The sequence below is a fragment of the Garra rufa genome, chromosome 24 (genome assembly GCF_049309525.1).
Source record: "Garra rufa chromosome 24, GarRuf1.0, whole genome shotgun sequence".
Classification (NCBI taxonomy): domain Eukaryota; kingdom Metazoa; phylum Chordata; class Actinopteri; order Cypriniformes; family Cyprinidae; genus Garra; species Garra rufa.
In genome coordinates, this window is record NC_133384.1 from 19,161,148 (window position 1) to 19,181,999 (window position 20,852).

General features: G+C 31.8%; 1 protein-coding gene across 1 annotated transcript in view; it reads left to right on the forward strand.

Annotated features, from left to right (window-relative positions):
* prex2 (phosphatidylinositol-3,4,5-trisphosphate-dependent Rac exchange factor 2) overlaps positions 1 to 20,852 on the forward strand; it is a 157,154-nt gene that overhangs the window by 71,412 nt on the left and 64,890 nt on the right. Inside the window, 5 exon segments of the mRNA XM_073830561.1 lie at positions 1 to 96; positions 6,281 to 6,442; positions 10,650 to 10,869; positions 11,475 to 11,682; positions 19,334 to 19,513. Coding sequence (XP_073686662.1) covers positions 1 to 96; positions 6,281 to 6,442; positions 10,650 to 10,869; positions 11,475 to 11,682; positions 19,334 to 19,513 — 866 coding nt within the window.

A 20,852-nucleotide genomic window follows, 5' to 3' on the forward strand; every position in this document is an offset into this window, starting at 1 on the left:
GGCGTCATGTACGAGTATGACAGCACGGCTGGGATGAAGTGTCACGTCTTGGAGAAAATGGTGGAACCGAAAGGCTTTTTCAGCCTCACGGCCAAGGTAGAGTCACAGTCATCCCACAGACACACAACTGTGAATTAATACATACAGAAGTAGAGGAGACGACAGCGATTGTCTTGTACATTTGTAAGGGCCTCTTCACAGTTCACATGTAACACAGAACCACTGATACAAGCTGACAGCAGAGTATATTAAACCAAGTGTGTGTGACAAATGAAAGTGGTCTTTACGACCCCCTGCTGTGGAATAAAAGGATAAACACTTTAAATTACAGAGCTTGTCGCTGTGTGGAGACGGAGGAAGGGAAGAGACATAAATGACTCGGGTGAAACTATTGCTCTTACAAAAGTATTTTTCCTGCTTTTTGACTCTGACAACATTTTCATTTGACTCCTCTACATATAGAATTATTTTTTTAGCAAAATATTTATTAAATATATTATCAAACATCCTAAAAATCTATAATGCAACTTTATAACAGCTAGAAATTTATAAACAGACGTTTACTGAAAAACAACGATGCTGTGTGCAATATTAGTTAAACAATAAAACTATATATTTTTCATGTTTTTTTAAAAAAGTATTTTATGCTTAGTCATCAAGGCTGCATGTATTTGGTCAAAAATACAGTATGAACAGTAATATCGTGAAATATTCGTTTTTATTTTAATATATTTCAATATGTATTTTATTCCTGTGAGGGAAAAGCTAAATTTTCTGCATCATTACTCCAGTCTTCAATATCATTCTAATTTGCTTATTTGTGTAAAACAGGTGTGCTGCTTAATATATATATATATTTTTTTTTGCTTTTTAAACTGTTGTTTATTTTATAAAGAACAGCATTTATTTGAAATAGATTTTTTTTTATATCATTATAAATGTTTATACGGTCACGTTTGATTGATTTAATGCTTCCTTGGTTAAGAAAAGTAATATTTCTTTTACAAAAAAAAAAAAAGAAAAAAAAAAAGAAAAAGTCTTACTGATCCTAAACCTTTTGGACTATATTTTCTTTATCCATTCGGCAATCAAGTATCGTCTAGGGCCCTATTTTCTCTAAAAAAATTTTTTTTGTATACCACTTATACTTTTTGTTTTGTTTTGTTTAAATCCTTCTAGACTCTGTTTTAATGGTTGACTTAAAAATATATGTCAAAAAGCATGTCTAATTAATTGAAATCATGAAACCTACACAATTTAACAGCAGTTTATTAAAAAAATTACCAAAAGTTAGATTTTTAAGGTCCTGTAAAATCAGTTTTATTTTTTCAATTTTAATTCAATTTTTTTTTTCTATTTAAATTTTTCTGATTCTGCTTTTTTTCTGTTAATTTTCAAGACTGTTTTAACGGTTACATTTTTTTTAATATCAATCAAACGCATGTTTATTAATTGAAATCATTAAACTTACACAATTTAACAGCAGTTTATTAAAAAAAAAAGATTTTTTTCTATTTTAATTTTTCTGGATTCCGTTTTTTTCTGTTTTAATTTTTCTAGACTCTGTTATAATAGTTCAATAAAAAATATCAATAAAAAAGCATGTGTAATTAACCGAAATCATGAAACTTACACAATTTAACAACAATTTGTTGAAACGTAACAAATTAAGATTTTTAAAGTGCTATGAAATCAGTTTTGTTTTTACCCAAATTCCATTTTTTTTTTCCATTTGAATTTTTCTGGATTTCATTTTTTTCCCGTTCTAATTTTTCAGTTTATTAATTGAAATCATTTTTTTATCATTATTTAACAGCATGAAAACAATTTGAAAGCAATTTATTAAACATTTTTACGCAAAAAAAATGTTTTAAGGTCCTATGAAATCCATTTTATTTTTCCAAATTGTAAATCAAATAGAGAAGGACGTAGTAAGCAGGAAAAGGTGCAATATTTTGACAAACTAAACATACGAGCAGTATTAATTAGGATATTAGCCTAATATTTCACCTATCTGACCGGAAATGATAAGAACAAATGCGAATGTTGTCAAGATTCTTGCGCTAGAAATCCTTGTTCAGTTTGGACATTTTCAGCAGCAATAATTGGCAAAATATGTGAGTTTCATTTGGTTCAGTGGCATTGTTTACATTCAGTGCCACCAATATTGTAGAGTGATGACACATTGTGAAAAAAATTCTATACAGTAAGTTCAGTTTTTATGACTGGATTCTGCGATTCCGTTTGCATTATACACATTGCTGAAACCAAAGGGCCTTAATCGTCAGGTTTATTATCACAGAATTCTTGATTGTGGTTGGTGGATGTTTTTGTATTTAGTCCTCCAAGTTGTGCAAGTGCTGCAGGTTTCATGCGCACATCTCTCCTTTTTTTGCGTCAGCAAGGGAGCGTGAGAAAAAGCGATACAGTTATGCGAAGTGTGATATCTGTTTTTGATTATTAACGTTAGCTTGAATATAATGCAGCATCCTGCAGTGTGTGATTTCACCCTGAATAGATGTTTATCAAACTTGTTTACAAATGAACGCCATATTTCGTTTCCCTAAAAATGGATTTCTGTGATTTACAATCTCCGTTAATGGAACCAACTGCTGTCAGGACTGTTCGGCGTTCTTTTGCCAAGCAGGGGGGCATCGCCGCTCAAGAGTGACGTCTCAGAAACACACGCTAATGGGACTCTGATGTATTGACATGTTCTACATATTAAGACTCTCTTTTGTTTTTAATTCCCTTAACTGCCAGCAATTTCTGCCTTATTGCTAACATCTGCTTGGGTAGGTCTGCACTTCCTCTGAGAAAACTCTCCTCAGATGATTTTTCATATTTCAGTGCTGTTAGGCAGATTACATGCAATTGTTATGGTCACAGTGTGCTCTTAAATTTCTCCTCTCCTCCGCAGTCTCACAGGCAGAGGCTTCTAACTCGCTTCTAAATCACAATGTGTGTAATATTAATTTTTTATTGCCCTACTATTCTTGGTTGCGTAGACAGTGGTAAAAATTGTATTTGCGTGTAAAGGATAATTTTATTATATATTCATTAAATATTACTGTTTATTTGAGGAAAAAAACTTTTTGGTAATTTTGGTAATTTTTTTTTTTTCCTCAGTGTGAAATAAGCCTGTAGCTAAGACTTCTGGTTCATAAGCCGCTATAGAGTAATAAGAATAACAACGTGCAGTAAACGGTAAAACTGTTGTGTTGATAATTAAGATAATACATTCAAATAATATGGTAAGACACTAATGTGCAATATCAAGCAGCAAAATGGGCTGTTTTGTTCAGCTAAAAATAGTTGGATGCGGATGAGACCGTAAGCCAGACCCATAAAATTTACAAATATCTGTGCCCATTCTTACACGAAGAAAAAGGTGGATATACAGTGCCCTCCATTAATACTGGCACCCTTCGTAAATACAAAGGTGGCTGTGAAAATAAATCTGCAATGTTTATCTTTTTTTAGTGTTGATTTTGATGTTTGTTTTGGATCATTGTCCTGTTGCCCATTATAGCATTTCTAACAGTTCAGGTTTAGATCTGTTGGTATTTGATAGAATCCATAATGCCATATATCCTCCGGCAGAAAATTAGGCCCACAAAATTAAAGATCTAGCAGTGTATTTAACCGAAAAATCCTTTAGGTCCCACAAATTATTTGGTTTTTCAGCTTTTTTGTGTATTTGAACCCTTTCCAACAATGACTGTATGGTTTTGAGATCCATCTTTTCACACTGAGGACAACTGAGGGACTCATATGCAACTATCACAGAAGGTTCAAATGCTCACTGATGCTCCAGAAAATGATGGATTAAGAGCCAGGGTTGTGTAAATTTTTGAACAGAATTAAAAATGTGTACATTTTTCTTATTTTGTCTAAATATCATATTTTTTCTATTTAGTAAGGCCCTTCAGAAGCTACAGAAGATACTTACATGTTTCCCAGAAGACAAAATAAGTCAAATTTACCCTGATTTTCAAATTTACAAAAGTTTTCACACCCCCCCCCCAGCTCTTAATGCCTCATGTTTCCTTCTGGAGCATCAGTGAGCGTTTGAACCTTCTGTAATAGTCGCATATGAGTTCCTCGGTTGTCCTCAGTGTCTTAAGAATGGATCTCAAAATCATACAGGCATTGTTGAAAAGGGTTTAAATACACATAAATGCTGAAAAACCACTGTATCTGAAAAAGATGACCAGGACCTCTGGCAGAAAATAGGCCCACAACATTTAAGATCCAGCGGTACATTTTACCATGGACATGGGGTACTTTTTATCTGGTTGGTTTGCTGCCAAAAACTCTTTTTTTTAGTTTCATCTGACCATAGAAGCCAGTCCTGGTTGAAGTTCCACTCGTGTCTGACGACTCAATATGCTGGAGTTTGTTTTTGGAGAAAGAAGAAAGATTTTTACTTGAACAACATGTGGTTATGTAGGGCTGTTTGATATTTCTTTTATGCTTTCTGACCCCAAGACTCAACTAATCTTTGCAGTTCTCCAGCTGTGATCCTTGGGGAGTCTGTGGACACTCAAACACTCTTCCTCACCATGCATTAGGACTATATAGACGCACATCCTCTTTCAGGCAGATTTGTAACATCTTTAGTTTATTGGAACTTCTTAAACATTGTCTTAAAGGTGGAAATGGGGATTTTCAATGCATTAGCTCTTTTCTTACAGCCGCTTTCTGTTTTGAGAAGCTCAACAATCTTGTTCTGCACATCAGAACTATATTCTGATGATTAAAGGAGTAGTTCACTTCCAGAATAAAAATGTACAGAAAATGTACTCACCCTCTTGGCCAAGATGTTCATGTCTTTCTTTCTTCAGTTGTAAAGAAGTTATGTTTTTTAAGGGAAAACATTTCAGAATTTATCTCCACATAATGGACTGCTCAGGTGCCACTGAGTTTCAACTTCCAAAATGCAGTTTAAATGCAGCTTCAAAGGGCTCTAAACGATCCCAGCCAAGGAAGTAGGGTTTTATCTAGCAAAAATATCAGTTATTTTTTTTTAAAACAATTACAATTTATATACTTTTTAAACCTCAGATGCTTGCCTTGTCTATCTTGCCATCTCATTTTCTCCTCCAAATTTAAAATAACCCTACTTCACTGTTTTACCTTTTTTTTGTTTGCGTTTGACCTTCTTTGCTGGTTCACTTTCTAAACACTGGGTTGGTACTTCTGCAGCGATATAGGATGATTGTGAAGTTGGAGGACAAAATGAGATGGGAGTTTTTTTTTTACCTACCCTAACTGTCTTGAACCGGAATACACAGAGTTCATACAGAGCTAGATAAGACCAGTAATTGAGGTTAAAAAGTATAGGAATTGTAAATTATTTTAGATAATTACCAGTCGTTTTACTGGATAAGACCCTTCTTCCTCGGCTGGGATCATTTAGAGCCCTTTGAAGCTGCATTTAAACTGCATTTTGGGAGTTCAAACTCGGGGGCACATAGAAGTCCACTATATGGAGAGAAATCCTAAAATGTTTTCCTCAAAAAACATAATTTCTTTACGACTGAAGAAAGAAAGACATGACCATCTTGGATGACAAGCGAACAGGAAGTCATGGCTGGACAATTTCATGCTGCTAGTCACACTGGTGTGCTGAAAAAATGAAAATATAAATGGCAATATACTTCAGAGATTTTTTACTCGTATGAATTTCTAGGGGTGCCAATACTTTTGGCCAACTTGCAGGGAAAAACATTTCATAATGTGAGTTTCCCCCCACTTTCAATTATTTACTTTAATGAAAGGTTAGAATTTAGAATTTTTTGAATGAAAGATCAAAAAGATAATGATGCAGATTTATTTTCACATCCGCCTTTGCTTATATACTGTATATACCAGTTACAAAAGCTTCTTATTGCAAATGAACTGGGAACTCATAATTCCTGCGTACCGTGATGGAACACAAATGGCCCCAACTGTATAAAACTCTCCTATATTGCGTCATAGGACATCTAGTCTTGTTTTAGTGTAAAGTAATATGTTTTTACAGTCGTACAGCTATTAAGGAAATAAGGGTTGGATGCAGCACACCCCTGAAATAACCACAAGGGAACAACAAAGTTCTGTGTATCTGTTTTGGGAAATGCATGTAGTGTTCCTAACTCACTTGACCTCCGGCAGTTTTGCTCACTTTATCCGTATTACTGACGGAGAAACTGCGGAAAGCACATCTGGTATACGACCAGAGCCCTTTTTTCTGCCAGGACTCATGGTCTATGTCTTTCTTTGTGTGGTTTGTCAGATTTTAGAAGCGTTGGCCAGGAACGATGAGCAGTTGGTGCAGACTTGCAGTCGACTGAGCTCCAGCACAGAGCTCATCTCTGAGGACCTGCAGACCAGATTCAGCGCCATGTGCGGCGAGAGACTGGAGCATATCAATCGAAGAATCACCAATTACAGGAAGGTCAGCAAGCATTGTGGGAAACACTTCTTCTTATAGACTGAAAAACAGGTCTGGGCTGGTTAGTGCCGGTCTGGGAGGTGGATCAGCATAGCTAAGGAAAAACTTTGAGTCCTGGCATTTGCAAAGGCACAACTGCGCTGTGTATTTTTAGCAAAATGTAAAGGCAGTTTAAAAAAAGTTTAAAAATAGGGAAAATACATAATTTAAAAAAGCAATTCTGTGCACCTAAAAGTGAAAATAATGTCAGCATTCACTCATGTATTTTACATTTAGTGTAAATGGGGGCAAATGCTATCAAACTCCTAACATTCCAAACCAAATCATCTTAAAATAATGAAAAATAATGACAGTAAACCAAATCATACATAAAATATAAAAGTCAATATTTTTATTGTTATTATTATTATACAGTTTTATTTATTTAATATTTTATTTCCATATTTTATTTATATTTAACTTATTATTTTCGACTTAAATAATAATTATTTTCTTACTATTGTTTTTTTTTTACTTATTTTCTACTTTTCTTTTTCTTCTTATATATTTTTATCATTGGTTTTATAATGTTTACAGTATTATTTATTTAATATTTACTATACTATATTTTTGTTTATTATTATTATTATTATTATTATTGGTGTTGTTGTTATTGTTCTTATTATTCTTATTCTTATTTTTGTTTTTAAATTTCTGTGAGGAATATACCAAAACTAAAACCGTCATTCACAGAAAATGTATTCTGTGCATATTTAGTTATGGTACATTAACACTATTTTTGGTTGAATTATTCATTTTATTGATTGATTGATTGATTGGTTGATTGATTGATTAATATTTTTATAATTGTTTTTATAATTGTACAATATTATGTATTTAATATTTACTATTTTATTTTTTTGTTATTATTATTATTTTGCTGTTTTTCATAATTATTGTTATTTTGCTATTTTTCATATTTATTATTATTTTGCTATTTTTTATACTAATTATTATTATTATTATTATTGGTTTTATAATGTTTACAATATTATGTATTTAATACTTACTATATTTTCCATATTTTATTTATATTTAACTTAGTGTTTTCTACCTATTACTTATTTTATTTATTAATTATCTACTTTTCTTCTTTTAATTTTTTAACAGTATTAATTATTTTATATTTTCTATATTATATTTTTGGTATTTTTCATACCCATTATAATTATTATTAATATTATTTGCCTATTTTTCATATTTAATATCATTATAAATATTATTATTATTGGTTTTATAATGTTTACAATATTATGTATTTAATAGCACTATTAGTATTAATATAACTATTCATTTTAGCTAATTTTTATTTATTTCATATTTTATTTTTAGATTATATTTATATTTTACTTATTTTTATTATTAACTATTTTTTTTATTAATTACTTCTCATTATAATTACTATTATATTTTTTTATAATTGCTTTTTATAATGTTTGCAATATTATGTAATTAATATTTACTATATTATATTTTGGGTTATTATTATTTAGCTATTTTAAAAATTATTATTATTATAGTTGTTTTATTGTTTTATATAGTAAAATTTGTGTGAGGAATAGACTAAAACTAAAACCATAATTCACAGAAAATTCTGTGCATATTAAGTTATGGTACATTAACATAATTTTCATTTTTGGTTGAATTTTGATTAAATTTTAGCAGTTTTTAAAGCTGTCGCTGAAAAAATGGCATTTTACCTGTTTTTTTCTCTCTCTTCTGATTAAGCGTGTCGACTAAATCTTGCTGGCAATCCTAGTTACAAAAGACACCTGCGCACCCACATCCAAACTATATGCCATATGCTGGTGTTTTTAGAAAGTTTGATCTTAAGTCTTGATAAATTTCTCTGGTCGGTGGCCTTTAGATGGCTGCAGCTAAGAAAACTTTGCTTGACTTGTAGCACTTCTATTTAGGTTACCGAACAGGAAACCACCCCACCCTGTCCTTTTTAACACCAGCTGGCCTCGATTGATGAAATATGCAAGTCCACCAGTACCAAGGGAAATAGGCTTGTGCAAAATGTCATTTTTAATTTCCATCAGCTGCTCTTATTTGGAGCAAGAAAAGGAAAATATGTCCACAAGCATCTGACAGTTTCCCTTGTTTTTCCCTGTGATCTGATTCAACATCCCACTCAGCACTGGATTAATTAGCTGTTGCTTCACCAGCTATAAATAGCTCTGCACATCCCGTCCCATTGCATAATTTCCCTTCTGTTGCGTTCTCACTAGGGCCCCGTGAGAGGTCTGGCAGGGTCCAGACCCCGGACACCGAAGCTCCCCGTTTGTCAAAGCTAGCCAGGAATGTGGGAAGTCCGGTCTGAGGGGAGGCTACATGTCCAGTGCAGCTGTAACCCGTCCAGTGTAGTCCGTGACCGAAGTCATTTATGATTACAACCTTAGAATCATTATATCATTACTGGAAAAGGGCAAGGTTCAAATCCCTGCTCAAGGGGAACTTGTCAGCCTATCAGATTCAATTACATGCTCCTGTGCCTGAAGCAGTGACTTTGAACGCAAACCGTTTAAAACAGTTAGAATTTCAGGTGCAGTATGGATCTATTCTTGAACAGTCTCGCTTTGCAAATAAATGGCCCCTATATGATTGATTTTCTACATGTGGAAGAAGAACAGTTCTCCTGGAAAACAGTGAATGAGGGTGCAAACCGATGAATGATATGCTGAATAGCCCTTGTTCCATGTCCAGTCTTATCTGGCTTAATAAGGTCTCCTAACCTGGTCAAGCTGATGTTTACTTGGTCTATCTGTTCATCTAGCATGATAACATTTATGTTCAACTGATTTAGTTAAGTAGCTGATCTCTCAGTTCAGTATTTACTCACAAATTTTGCGATTTCTCAGCAATTGACCCTTCGCTGGGAGTTTGACTGGCAGGCGATCTGATGAATCATAACTCTGAATCAGCCAAACAGGAGAGTAGATTAACGTCGGTGGACTTGAACTTGAAAAATATTATGTACTGATGTCTTTCTGCAGTTTAAACAAGATACAGTTGAGGTCAAAAGTTTACATACACCTTGCAGAATCTGCAAAATGATAATTATTTTACCAAAATAAGAGGGATCATACAAAATGCGTGTTATTTTTTATTTAGTACTGACCTGAATAAGACATTTACATATAGTCCACAACAAAAAATAAAGGTGGAATTTATAAAAATGACCCCATTCAGAAGTTTTCATATGCTTGAGGTGTTTTTTAGTGATAGTTGTTCATGAGTTCCTTGTTTGTCCTGAACAGTTAAACTGGCCTGCTGTTCTTCAAAAAAATCCTTCAGGTCCCACAAACTCTTTGGTTTTTCAGCATTTTTGTGTATTTGAACCCTTTCCAACAATGAGTGTATGATTTTCAAGATCCATCTTTTCACACTGAGGACAACTGAAGGACTCATATGCAACTATTACAGAAGGTTCAAACGCTCACTGATGCTTCAAAAGGAAACACGATGCATTAAGAGCCGGGGGGTGAAAACTTTTGAATTTGAAGATCAGGGTAAATTTAACTTATTTTGTCTTCTGGGAACCACGTAAGTATCTTCTGTAGCTTCTGAAGGGCAGTACTAAATGAAACAAAAGAAAGATATTTAGGCAAAGTAAGAAAAATTTACACATCTTCAATCGGTTCAAAAGTTTTCACCCCCCACCCCCCACCCTCCGGCTCTTAATGCATAATTTTTCCTTCTGACCAAAGGATGTTATAGACTTCTCATTAAGACCCTAAAAAATCATATCAACTTGTGGAAAATGGGCATCTGATGACCCCTTTAAGACCTTAAACAATCATAGACTGGTTTACTGCTAAACACACCAAGAACATCATCAGGTGATTGAAGATGTTAATTGGAGTCTGTTTGTGTGGTCAAAACACTTTTTAGTGTTCACAATTTAATCTGAAAATTAAACTGCAGTAGATCTTGATGGGAAAGTACTGAACTGTAATGGACTTCGCTGTTAGCATACCAGACTCGATCCAAAGATCCCACGGCTAACTCTTACTATAAAGCCAGGTTGGTTGAAACAACAGTGTTGAGTTGTTTTGGGTATAGTAGTGCAGGTTTAGGTGATTTACATAGGAAAAACCAATAAGCTCTTGCTCATATTCACACAAATATTTACCACATCTTAGACTAATCCGTCTTTTTTTTTCAGTTTTCACGGGTTTTGAAGAACAGGGCCTGGCCCACGTTCAAGCAGGCAAAGACCAAGGTTTCCCCTCTACACAGCAGTGACTTTTGCCCCACCAACTGTCACATCAACGTAATGGAGGTGTCTTATCCCAAGACAACTACTTCCCTTGGAAGTGCCTTCGGAGTTCAGCTGGACAACAGGAAAAACACTCTGGAGAAAGGAGGCCGCAATTCAGAACAAGGTGAGTAAAAATTGATTCCTACATTCAAATGAGTAGTTCACTTTCAGAACAAAAATTTACAGATAATGTACTCACCCCCCTTGTCACCCAAGGTGTTCATGTCTTTCTTTCTTTAGTCGTAAAGAAATTGTTTTTTGAGGATAACATTTTAGGTTTTCTCTCCATATAATGGACTTCTATGGTGCCCCCGAGTTTGAACTTCCAAAATGCAGCTTCAAAGTGCTCTAAATGATCCCATCCAAGGAAGAAGGGTCTTGTCTAGCAAAACGGTTGGTTATTTTCTAAAAACATTTAATAAGACCCTTCTTTCCTCGGCTGTGATCGTTTGGGCCCTTTCAAGCTGCATTTTGGAAGTTCAAACTTGGGGGCACCATAGAAGTGCATTGTATGGAGAGAAATCCTGGAATGTTTTCCTCAAAAAATATAATTTCCTTACGACGGAAGAAAGAAAGACATGCACATCTTGGATGACAAAGGGTTGAGTACATTATCTGTAAATTTTTGTTCTGAAAGTGAACTACTCCTTTAATCTACAAGCAGAGGCCAGTTTAATAACATCTATGAAATAAAAATCAGGTTTAAGTTCATGTCTGTTGTGATTTCAGGCAAGCTGAATCCAATGGTTTACGTCCAGCATAGTATCACCAGCATGGCCGCCCCATCAGGACACAGTCTGAGCAGGGCAGAAGGTCACGGTCTGCGTTTCCTGCTCCGGGAAGACGACCTGCTCATCCTGGATGCCTACCACAAACTTCTAACCAAACTCACCACTGTTGTGAAAGAGATGGAGTGCTACGCCGCCCAGATTCATGAGTATGACATTTTCTATTTGGTAATATCTTTGTTTGGTCTTGTGAACATGTTAAATACATACATATATATAGTTTGCCTTTTCAGTCTTGTATACTTACAATTCAGTACTTGACGAAAACTTTTTTTAAAGGAAACAGAGTTGTGAGTGAACTGTACTGTTGCTCTTTGCTTCAAGAGAGCTTTATAACTCAACACAAAGAGAGCTTGATCATTAGAAATGCATTATCTTTCACTGTGGGAGATCATTCTTTGTGGTTTATGTATTATTCTCTTTATTCTTTTGTTGATTGCCTACCCTCTGAATGAACTGGTCTACCTGGTTATCCTGCTTTTAAATTCACTGAAAGGGAAAAGAAAATAGAAAAAGAAAATTATGACTTAGGTGTTGAGTGCAAAACAACCATGGCTAATATTGCTGATGTGATAAATATGTAAACATACCTTTTAGGTTTATTATTATTATTATTATTATTATTATTATTATTATTATTATTATTAATTATTAATTATTAATTATTATTATTATTATTATTATTATTATTATTATTATTATTATTATTTTCTGAAGTGTGCTTGAACTAAATTATTAATGAGATTTTAAGAAGATTTTGAAGATATTTTGTATTCCTTTTTATATATATTTTTTTAGTGTGTTTTCTAACCAAATCATTAATTAGGTTTAATAATAATACTGTTACATATAATAATAATAATAATAATAATAATAATAATAATAATAATAATAATAATAATCTGTTTTGTTAATTTTCTTTGTTTTTCTTCAGTGTGTTTTGTAGCCAAATCATTAATTAAGTGTAATAATAATATTAATAATAATCTGTTTTATTATTTTTTTATGTTTTTCTTGAGTCTGCTTTCTAGCAAAATTATTAATTAGGTGTAATAATAATAATAATAATAATAATAATAATAATAATAATAATAATAATAATAATATTTTCTGTTTTATTCATTTGTTATATTTTTCTTGGGTGTGCTTTATGGCTAAATCATTAATTAAGTGTAATAATAATAATTATAATAATAATAATTTTCTCAGTTTTATTTTTTATTTTTTTATATTGTTCTTGAGTATGCTTTCTAGCTAAATCATTAATTAGGTGTAATAATAATAATGTTAGATATATTAATAATAATAATAATAATAATAATCATCATCATGATAATCATAATAATAATAATAATAATCTGTTTTATTATTTTTTTATGTCTTTCTTCAGTGTGCTTTGCAGCCAAATCATTAATTAAGTGTAATAATAATATTAATAGTATTAATAATCTGTTTTATTCTTTTTTATGTTTTTCTTACATCTGCTTTCTAGCAAAATTATTAATTAGGTGTAATAATAATAATATTTTTCTCTGTTTTATTCGTTTTTAATATTTTTCTCAAGTGTGCTTTTCAGCTAAATTATTAATTAGGTGTAGTAGTAATAATAATAATAATAATAATAATAATAATAATAATAATAATAATATTTTCTGTTTTATTCATTTTTATATTTTTCTTGAGTGTGCTTTCTAACTCAATTATAAATTAAGTGTAATAATAATAATAATAATAATTGTCTCTGTTTTATTTATTTTTTAATATTTTTCTTGAGTGTGCTTTCTAGCTAAATCATTAATTAGGTGTAATAATAATAATAATAATAGATTTGCCACATTTTAATGTCTTAATGTTAACTGTAAATTATTTGAGACGATAAGCTTTTGTTTTCTCAGAATTCTGGAAAAAAAAGTCAGAATTGCGCTAAACTCACAATTGGAAGAAGAAAAGTCAATATTGTAAGATATAAACTCACTTGCACAAAAAAAAACAGTGACTTGTGATTAAAAAGTCATAATTAGTTTTTTCTTTGAATTCTGAGAAAAAGTCCAAATAGCAGGAAGAAATTTGTAAAAGATGGTAAAATATAAAGTAAAAATTAGTCAAATAAAAAGTACAAATTATGAGATAAAAAGTTGCAATAACCTTTTGTTTTCTCAAAATATACATTGCGTCAGAAACCACGCAAGTTGTTCTTAAATGTGACAGACTGCTACAGTCTCTATGGGATGTTACTATCCCAGCAACTGTGTAATCTTTGTACATTTCACATGACCCAACATCTGGAATTTGCATTATGTTTCTAATTACCTTTTTTTTTTCAAATAAGTAAGTGTGTGTGTTTGTGTGTGTGTGTGTGTGTCACAAAAAAGGGTAGGGACTTCCTGTCTGAACCGAGCTGTTGATGGTTTCATATTCTGGAAGCACATTAACACCTTGAAGGAAATGGGACACAGTGAGGCCCCTATTCTAAAATGAAAATCTGCAAAAAAAAAAAAATGACACTAGAGTGCTGAACTCAAGCAGTACACTGTTAATGTCACTCTCACTGAGTAATTTGCAAAGTGGCACAAGCAACTAACAAGACTCATTACAAAACCCCTCGCTCTCTTTCCTTCTGTCCTTTCCAATTCTATTCATACCAACTATAGTTTAAATAAAAAAAAACATTCATTATCCCATCAGCCTTTGAATTTTCATCATTACATGGATATCACATGCTCAGATCCTCGGCGGACATGATGGCAATTACAGCTAGTCTTGATCTGCGGTGGGGGCGGCACCTTTCACTGCTGCTGCCATATGCTTGTCAGTGCTGATTGCTGGCTGAAGGTCTGTGAGTGTGCTTATTGGCAAGGCCGTCCTTGATCTGGTGGGGAGATAATGACCTTCCTCACAGCCCTGGGCAAGAGAGAGTGCTGTAATGGCTGCCTGGAGGCGGTTGTCAGACAGCCATCCCTATCATGCAGCAATAATGGGGCAAATAGCAGCCGAGTAACTCATCGCACCCACTTCCGGGAGCCTCTGACTCCGTTGTGGATTAAGAAGTGCATTGACCTCAACGGTTGTTGAGGTTGAAGAAAAAGCTCAGAAAAGCAAAGTATGAGGAGATCTGAAGTGGGTGGTTGAGAGGGACTTGTGCCTAGTGTTTGTTGTTACTGTATAGCTGTCTTAAAAGCACACTTGAATGAAAATTTTGTCATGAATTACTCACCCTCATGTCGTTCCAATCCTTTGTTCATCTTCAGAACACAAATTAAGATATTTCTGATGAAATCCGAAAGCTTTCTGACCCTAAATAGACAGCAACACAACTGACACATTCAAGGCCCAGAAAGGTAGTAAGGACACCGTAAAAAATGGTTCAAGAAGTTCAACCATAATGTTATGAAGAAAACAAAAATAAGGACTTCTTTTGAGATCTTCAGAAAAAAGAGTCATACATGTTTGAAGTAAATCAAGATGACTTAAAATAATTTACAATAAGACACAACAGGCAGTGAAATTAGCTAAAACAACTAAAAATTAAATCAATTAAATATCCATTAAATCAACTAGGATACTAGGATTTCCCATATATTAAAAAAAAAATTACTTCATGATTTACTCACCCTTAAAACCATCCTATATTAAAATATATAGTTATATTAAAAAACATCCTGACTCTTCCTGGCTTTATAATGGCAGTGAATGGCAGTAAACAAGTGCCATGTAGAGTAATTTTTTTTATGATGGATTTATGCACTTTATTGAACTTCAGTATCTCAGCAGCCATTTACTGCCATTATAAAACTTTAAGTTTACATCCCCCTTTCAGAATCTGCAAAATGTTCATTATTATACCAAAATAAGAGGGATCATACAAAATGCATGGTATTGTTTATATACAGTAGTGCTGACCTGAAAAAGATATTTCACATAAAAGATGTTTACATATAGTACACTAGAGAAAATAGTTGTTTTTAAAAAATTACCCTGTTCAAAAGTTTACATCCCCTTGATTCTTAATACTGTGTTGTTACCTGAATGATCACAGATGTGTTTTTTTTGTTTTGTGATAGTTGTTCATGAGTCCCTTGTTTGTCCTGAACAGTTAAACTGCCCAAGGTTCTTTAGAAAAATTCTTCAGGTCCCACAAATTCTTTTTTTTTTTCCTTTTTTTTTCATTTTTGTGTATTTGAACCCTTTCCAACAATTTTGAGATCTATCTTTTCACACTGAGGACAACTGAGGAACTCATATGCAACTATTACAGAAGGTTCAAATGCTCACTGATGCTCAAAACCATGCATTAAGAGCTGGGGCTGAAACTTTTTAAATTTGAAGAGCAGGGTAAATTTAACTTATTTAGTATTTATAGACATCTCCATTATGTTCAAAAGTTTTCACCCCACGGCTCTTAATGCATGGTTTTTCCTTCTGAAGCATCAGCAAGCGTTGAACCTTCTGTAATAGTTCCTCAGTTGGCCTCAGTGTAAAAAGATGGATCTCAAAAGCATACAGTCATTGTTGGAAAGGGTTCAAATACACAAAAATGCTGAAAAATGGTGACCAAAAGTGGGACCTGTAGGATTTTTCTGAAGAACTGCTGGCAGTTCGAACTGTTCAGGACGAACAAGGGACTCATGAACAACTCACTAAACAAAAAACAAAAAACACAAGGCTCATTCAGGTCACAACACAGTATTAAGAATCAAGTGTATGTATACTTTTGAACAGGGTCATTTTTATAAATTCAACTATTATTTTCTCTTCTGGATATAAGTTAAACATCTCTTATGTGAAATATCTTATTCAGGTCAATACTAAATAAACAATAAGATGCATTTTGTGTGATCCCTCTTATTTTGGATTCTGAAAAAGGGAAGCAAATCCTGTTTCATTGGCTTTGGCTCCATTTTCTATACTGTCCTACTAGTGAAATGCAGATGTCTCATATCTGTCCTCTCAGATGTTTCAGATAGCAATCTCTTTCGTATTTGCAAGTGTGACTTGACCAGAAGTCCTATTCTGATTTTAGTTGAAAGTGCCGAGTCAGCTGCACGACATTAGCTGAATGTAAAGAGCCTCACATGTCACATAAAAGCACTCATGTATAAAGGAGGACCGTAGGCAGAGAGACCCATGGACCCGAACCAAGATCTCCCCTGCAGACTCTCATCATTGTTCCCCTCCTCCACTTCTTCTCACTTTGATGCTCAGTGCCCCTCGAGGCCCCATGCTGCGCACACTTCCTTATTAAGCTTCAGCCAATAGCAGCGCTGGGTGCTCTTTTTCATGGCGACACAATGGTACTCGATGGTGGCGACCTGTCTGCTTTGGCAGGAGGGAACATTTTTACAAAACCGCAGAGTTGGAGAACTAGGGCAATCTCACGAGCGAGGCGTCGCTGGAAACTTTCCTCAGTTTCTCACTCGCAGAATTGGTTTGGGTTGGAAGAGATTGCGTTGAGGTTTTGTTTATTGTTAGGATGAGAATTAGAGTTACGGTTTGCACTCGTAAGGGAACGTATTCCACGAAAGTATGTTTATGTGTCCCCTCTCATTACAAGAACCCGGAGGGGTTTGTCTGAAACTCAAACAAGGCTTGACATGTTAGTGTGTTCATGTGTGGAGAGACTGGGCCTCAAAACCAGACTGTAAACGTCCCCATCTGTGAGAATAAGCGTCTACATTTCTCCAGGAGAGGAGTTATGACTGTTGACACAGCTGTATAGGCGTGTTTTGATGTTATCCATATTTTGAGGACCTCGAACTTCCTCGAGTTGTTGTCCGGAAGCCAAGCGCAAACTGGTTGTGATTTTGTTTGGCTCTGGTCATCCTCAGATATTCAACACTCCCGACACGCTGTGTCTGATGCTGTGAAATGTTTCAAATGTAACTCGAAAACATGCTAGATTTACAAGATGTTAGGAGTTGAGACGTGACAGTTGGACAAAAGGATAGCACAACAAAAGCAAATAAAAGAGCGATAGAAAAAACACATGACACAGAGCAACAGAGAAACCCACAATAATGGAAATAAACCATAACATAAACAAAATGAGTCACTCAATAAACTAAAGTAAGACATGACACAATGAAAAAAATCCAAAACAACAGGCATAAGACAATAAATAACACAAACTGAACAAAAAATAAATAATAGACCACTGCATTTAAGATACAAAAAATATTGTTATAAGACATTTTGTTTTATAAATGATGGAAATTGTGAATTTGAGGGTTCTATACAAAAAGATTTGTTTATATGACAGAGATCTCCAACTATAATGTTCATCTTTGTTAGCACAAATAGTGTCTAAAGCAAACCTAGTCAATAAAAAGATCAATCTCTTCCATTTTATGAAGGTGCCGTAAATATTCACGCAATATACAAACGTTTCACATTTTATTTATGTATTTATTTTTTATTTTATTTTATTTTATTTTATTTTTTCAAACCATACACTTACAGTATACATGCTACATGTGACATAGCTGAGGAAAACACCTTGGACTTTTATTTTATTATTTTAATTTAATGTTTTTTTATTTTTTATTTTATGTTTTTTAATGGTATTTTATTTTATTTCATGTTATTTTATTTTATGATTTTTATTTTATTTTATGTTTTTGCATAAAATGCACTGTCGGGTTTTAATTTAATTTAATTTAATTTAATTAATAATTTATTTTTTATTTAATTTATTTTATTTCATGTTTTTTATTTTATTTTGTTTTATTTTATATACATCTATACTTCAATCCATACACTAACAGTATACACGCTATATGTGACATAGTTGAGGAAAACACCGTAGACAGAATTTGTAATTTTTTTATTTTATATTATTTTATTTATTCTATTTAATGTTTTCAATTTTATTTTTAATTTAATGTTTATTTTATTTTAGTTCATGTTTTTTTATTGTATTTAATTTAATGTTTTTATTTTATTTTATTTTATTTTATTTTATTTTATTTTATTTTATTTTATTTTATTTTATTTTATTTTATTTTATTTTATTTTATTTTTTTATTTTATATCCATCTATTCTTCAGTCCATACACTAACAGTATACATATTACATCTTAGACAGATTTTTTTATTATTTTATTTTATTTTTAGGTCATGTTTTTTTTTTTTTATATTATTTAATATATTTAATTTCATGTTTTTTATTAAATTAAATTAAATTAAATTAAAATTTATTTTATTTTATTTTATTTATTCTTCAATACATACACTAACAGTGAGGAAAATACCTTATTTTTATTTTATGTTTTTTATTTTATTTTATATTATTTTATTTATTTATTTTTATTTTATTGTACTGAATTGTATTTTTTTTTTTTTTTTTACTTTATTTCATGATTTTATTGTATTATTTTATATCCATCTTTTCTTCCATTCATACACTAACATGTGACATAATTGATGACCTTTTCAGATGACAGATTTGTATTTTATGTTATTTTTCTTTCATGTTTTTTTATTTTATTTTATTTATTTTCTTTCATGTTTTTTATTCTATTTTTAATTTCATGTTTTTATTTTATTTTATTATTATTTTTTGAATCCATATGTTGTGCCTTTTTTCACCACTGTGTTTTCAGCTGCTAGTATTTCTTGTGTTATCCAGCCCTGGTTCACTGTGACAGAGTCGTAGGGTGATATGTCTTTCCCTCTGTTTATGTGAGTCATGAACATGTGTTTCTGGAGGTGTAGATTGTGACTCTTTTATTGCACATAGATTGCAGTGTGATTAAAGTGTGATTAATCTTTCTCTGGTTCTCTTTCTCTCTGTATTTCCCACAGTTTGCTCTCCTCTATCACACATCCCACAGGGTCTGAGGGGAAGCCCACCGAGAGCTACATTTCAGCTGAGAGTGAGAGTGAGAAAAGTGAACGCAATGGGAAGAAAGTGTGTTTTAATGTGACCGGAGATGAGCAGGAGGACTCGGGTCACGACACCATCAGCAACAGGGACTCCTATAGGTAATGTGTCTTACAATATCTACTGTACAAAGTACTTTACAGTGAGATGTGGTGTCTTCTCTAAAACATAAGGTCTGCCAGATTTCACACATCACTGTGCAATTCATAACACAAAACAAGTATGTGTTAGATTCTCAGTGCCACAAGGCATGAGAAAACAGACATCAATATAAACAGTCTGCTTCTACAGTTGGTGATCTAATGCCATGACAGAAATGATATTTTGAATTAATACTTATAATTTGAAGAAAAGAAAAGAAAAGAAAATATACCATGCTTTGTTATTTATTTTTGTTTATTATTAATTATTATTATTTAGTTATTTTATTTTATTGGTTTATTTAGTTTTATTTTATTTTGTTGAATTTTTTTGAATACTTTTTTCAAAAGCTTATTGCAAAAAATTGGAATAGCTACTTTTGATGTACACGGATTAATTATTTTATTTTGTTCTGTTTTGTTATTTTATTTAGATTTTTGTTTTATTTAATTTAATGTAGTTTTTTTTGTTCTTTATTAAATTTGTTTTATTTTATTGTTTTAATTTGTTTTATTATTTTATTTATTTGTTTATTTTTAATTTTAATTATTATTATATTTTTTTAAAAAGCTTATTGAAAAGAAAATCATGTACACAGATTACTTGTTTGGTTTTGTTATTTTATTTTGTTCTTTATTTTATTTTATTATTTTTTGTTGTTTTATTTTGTTCTGTATTTAATGTAACTTTCTTTTGTTTGTTTTATTTTATTTTATTGTTTTATTTTGTTTTGTTATTGTATTATTTTTGTCGTTGTTGTTTGTGCATAAGCTTATTGCAAAAAATTGGAATACACAGCTACTTTTGATGTACACAGTTTTGTTTTATTTTATCTATTATTTTAATAATTTATTATTTTCTTTCTTTCTTTATTTTGATGTACACAGATTATCTATTTAATTTAATTTAATTTTTGTTTGTTTTTTGTTTTAATTTGTTCTTTATTTGAATTGATTTTGTTTATTTTGTTTATTATTTTATTTTTTAAGCATAAGAGACCTTTTTTAAAGCTACAATTAGACTATTTGTTTGGTTTTGTTATTTTATTTTGTTCTTTATTTTATTTTATTATTTTTTTGTTGTTTTATTTTGTTCTGTATTTAATGTAACTTTCTTTTGTTTGTTTTATTTTATTGTTTTATTTTGTTTGTTTTGTTATTTTATTATTTTATTTATTATTATTATTATTCATTTGTCTTTTGTTATATTAATTTGTTATATTTTGTTATTTTATTTTATTTTTAGAGACTTTTTTCAAAAGCATATAGCAAAAAATGGATCTACAAAGATTTTTTTTAT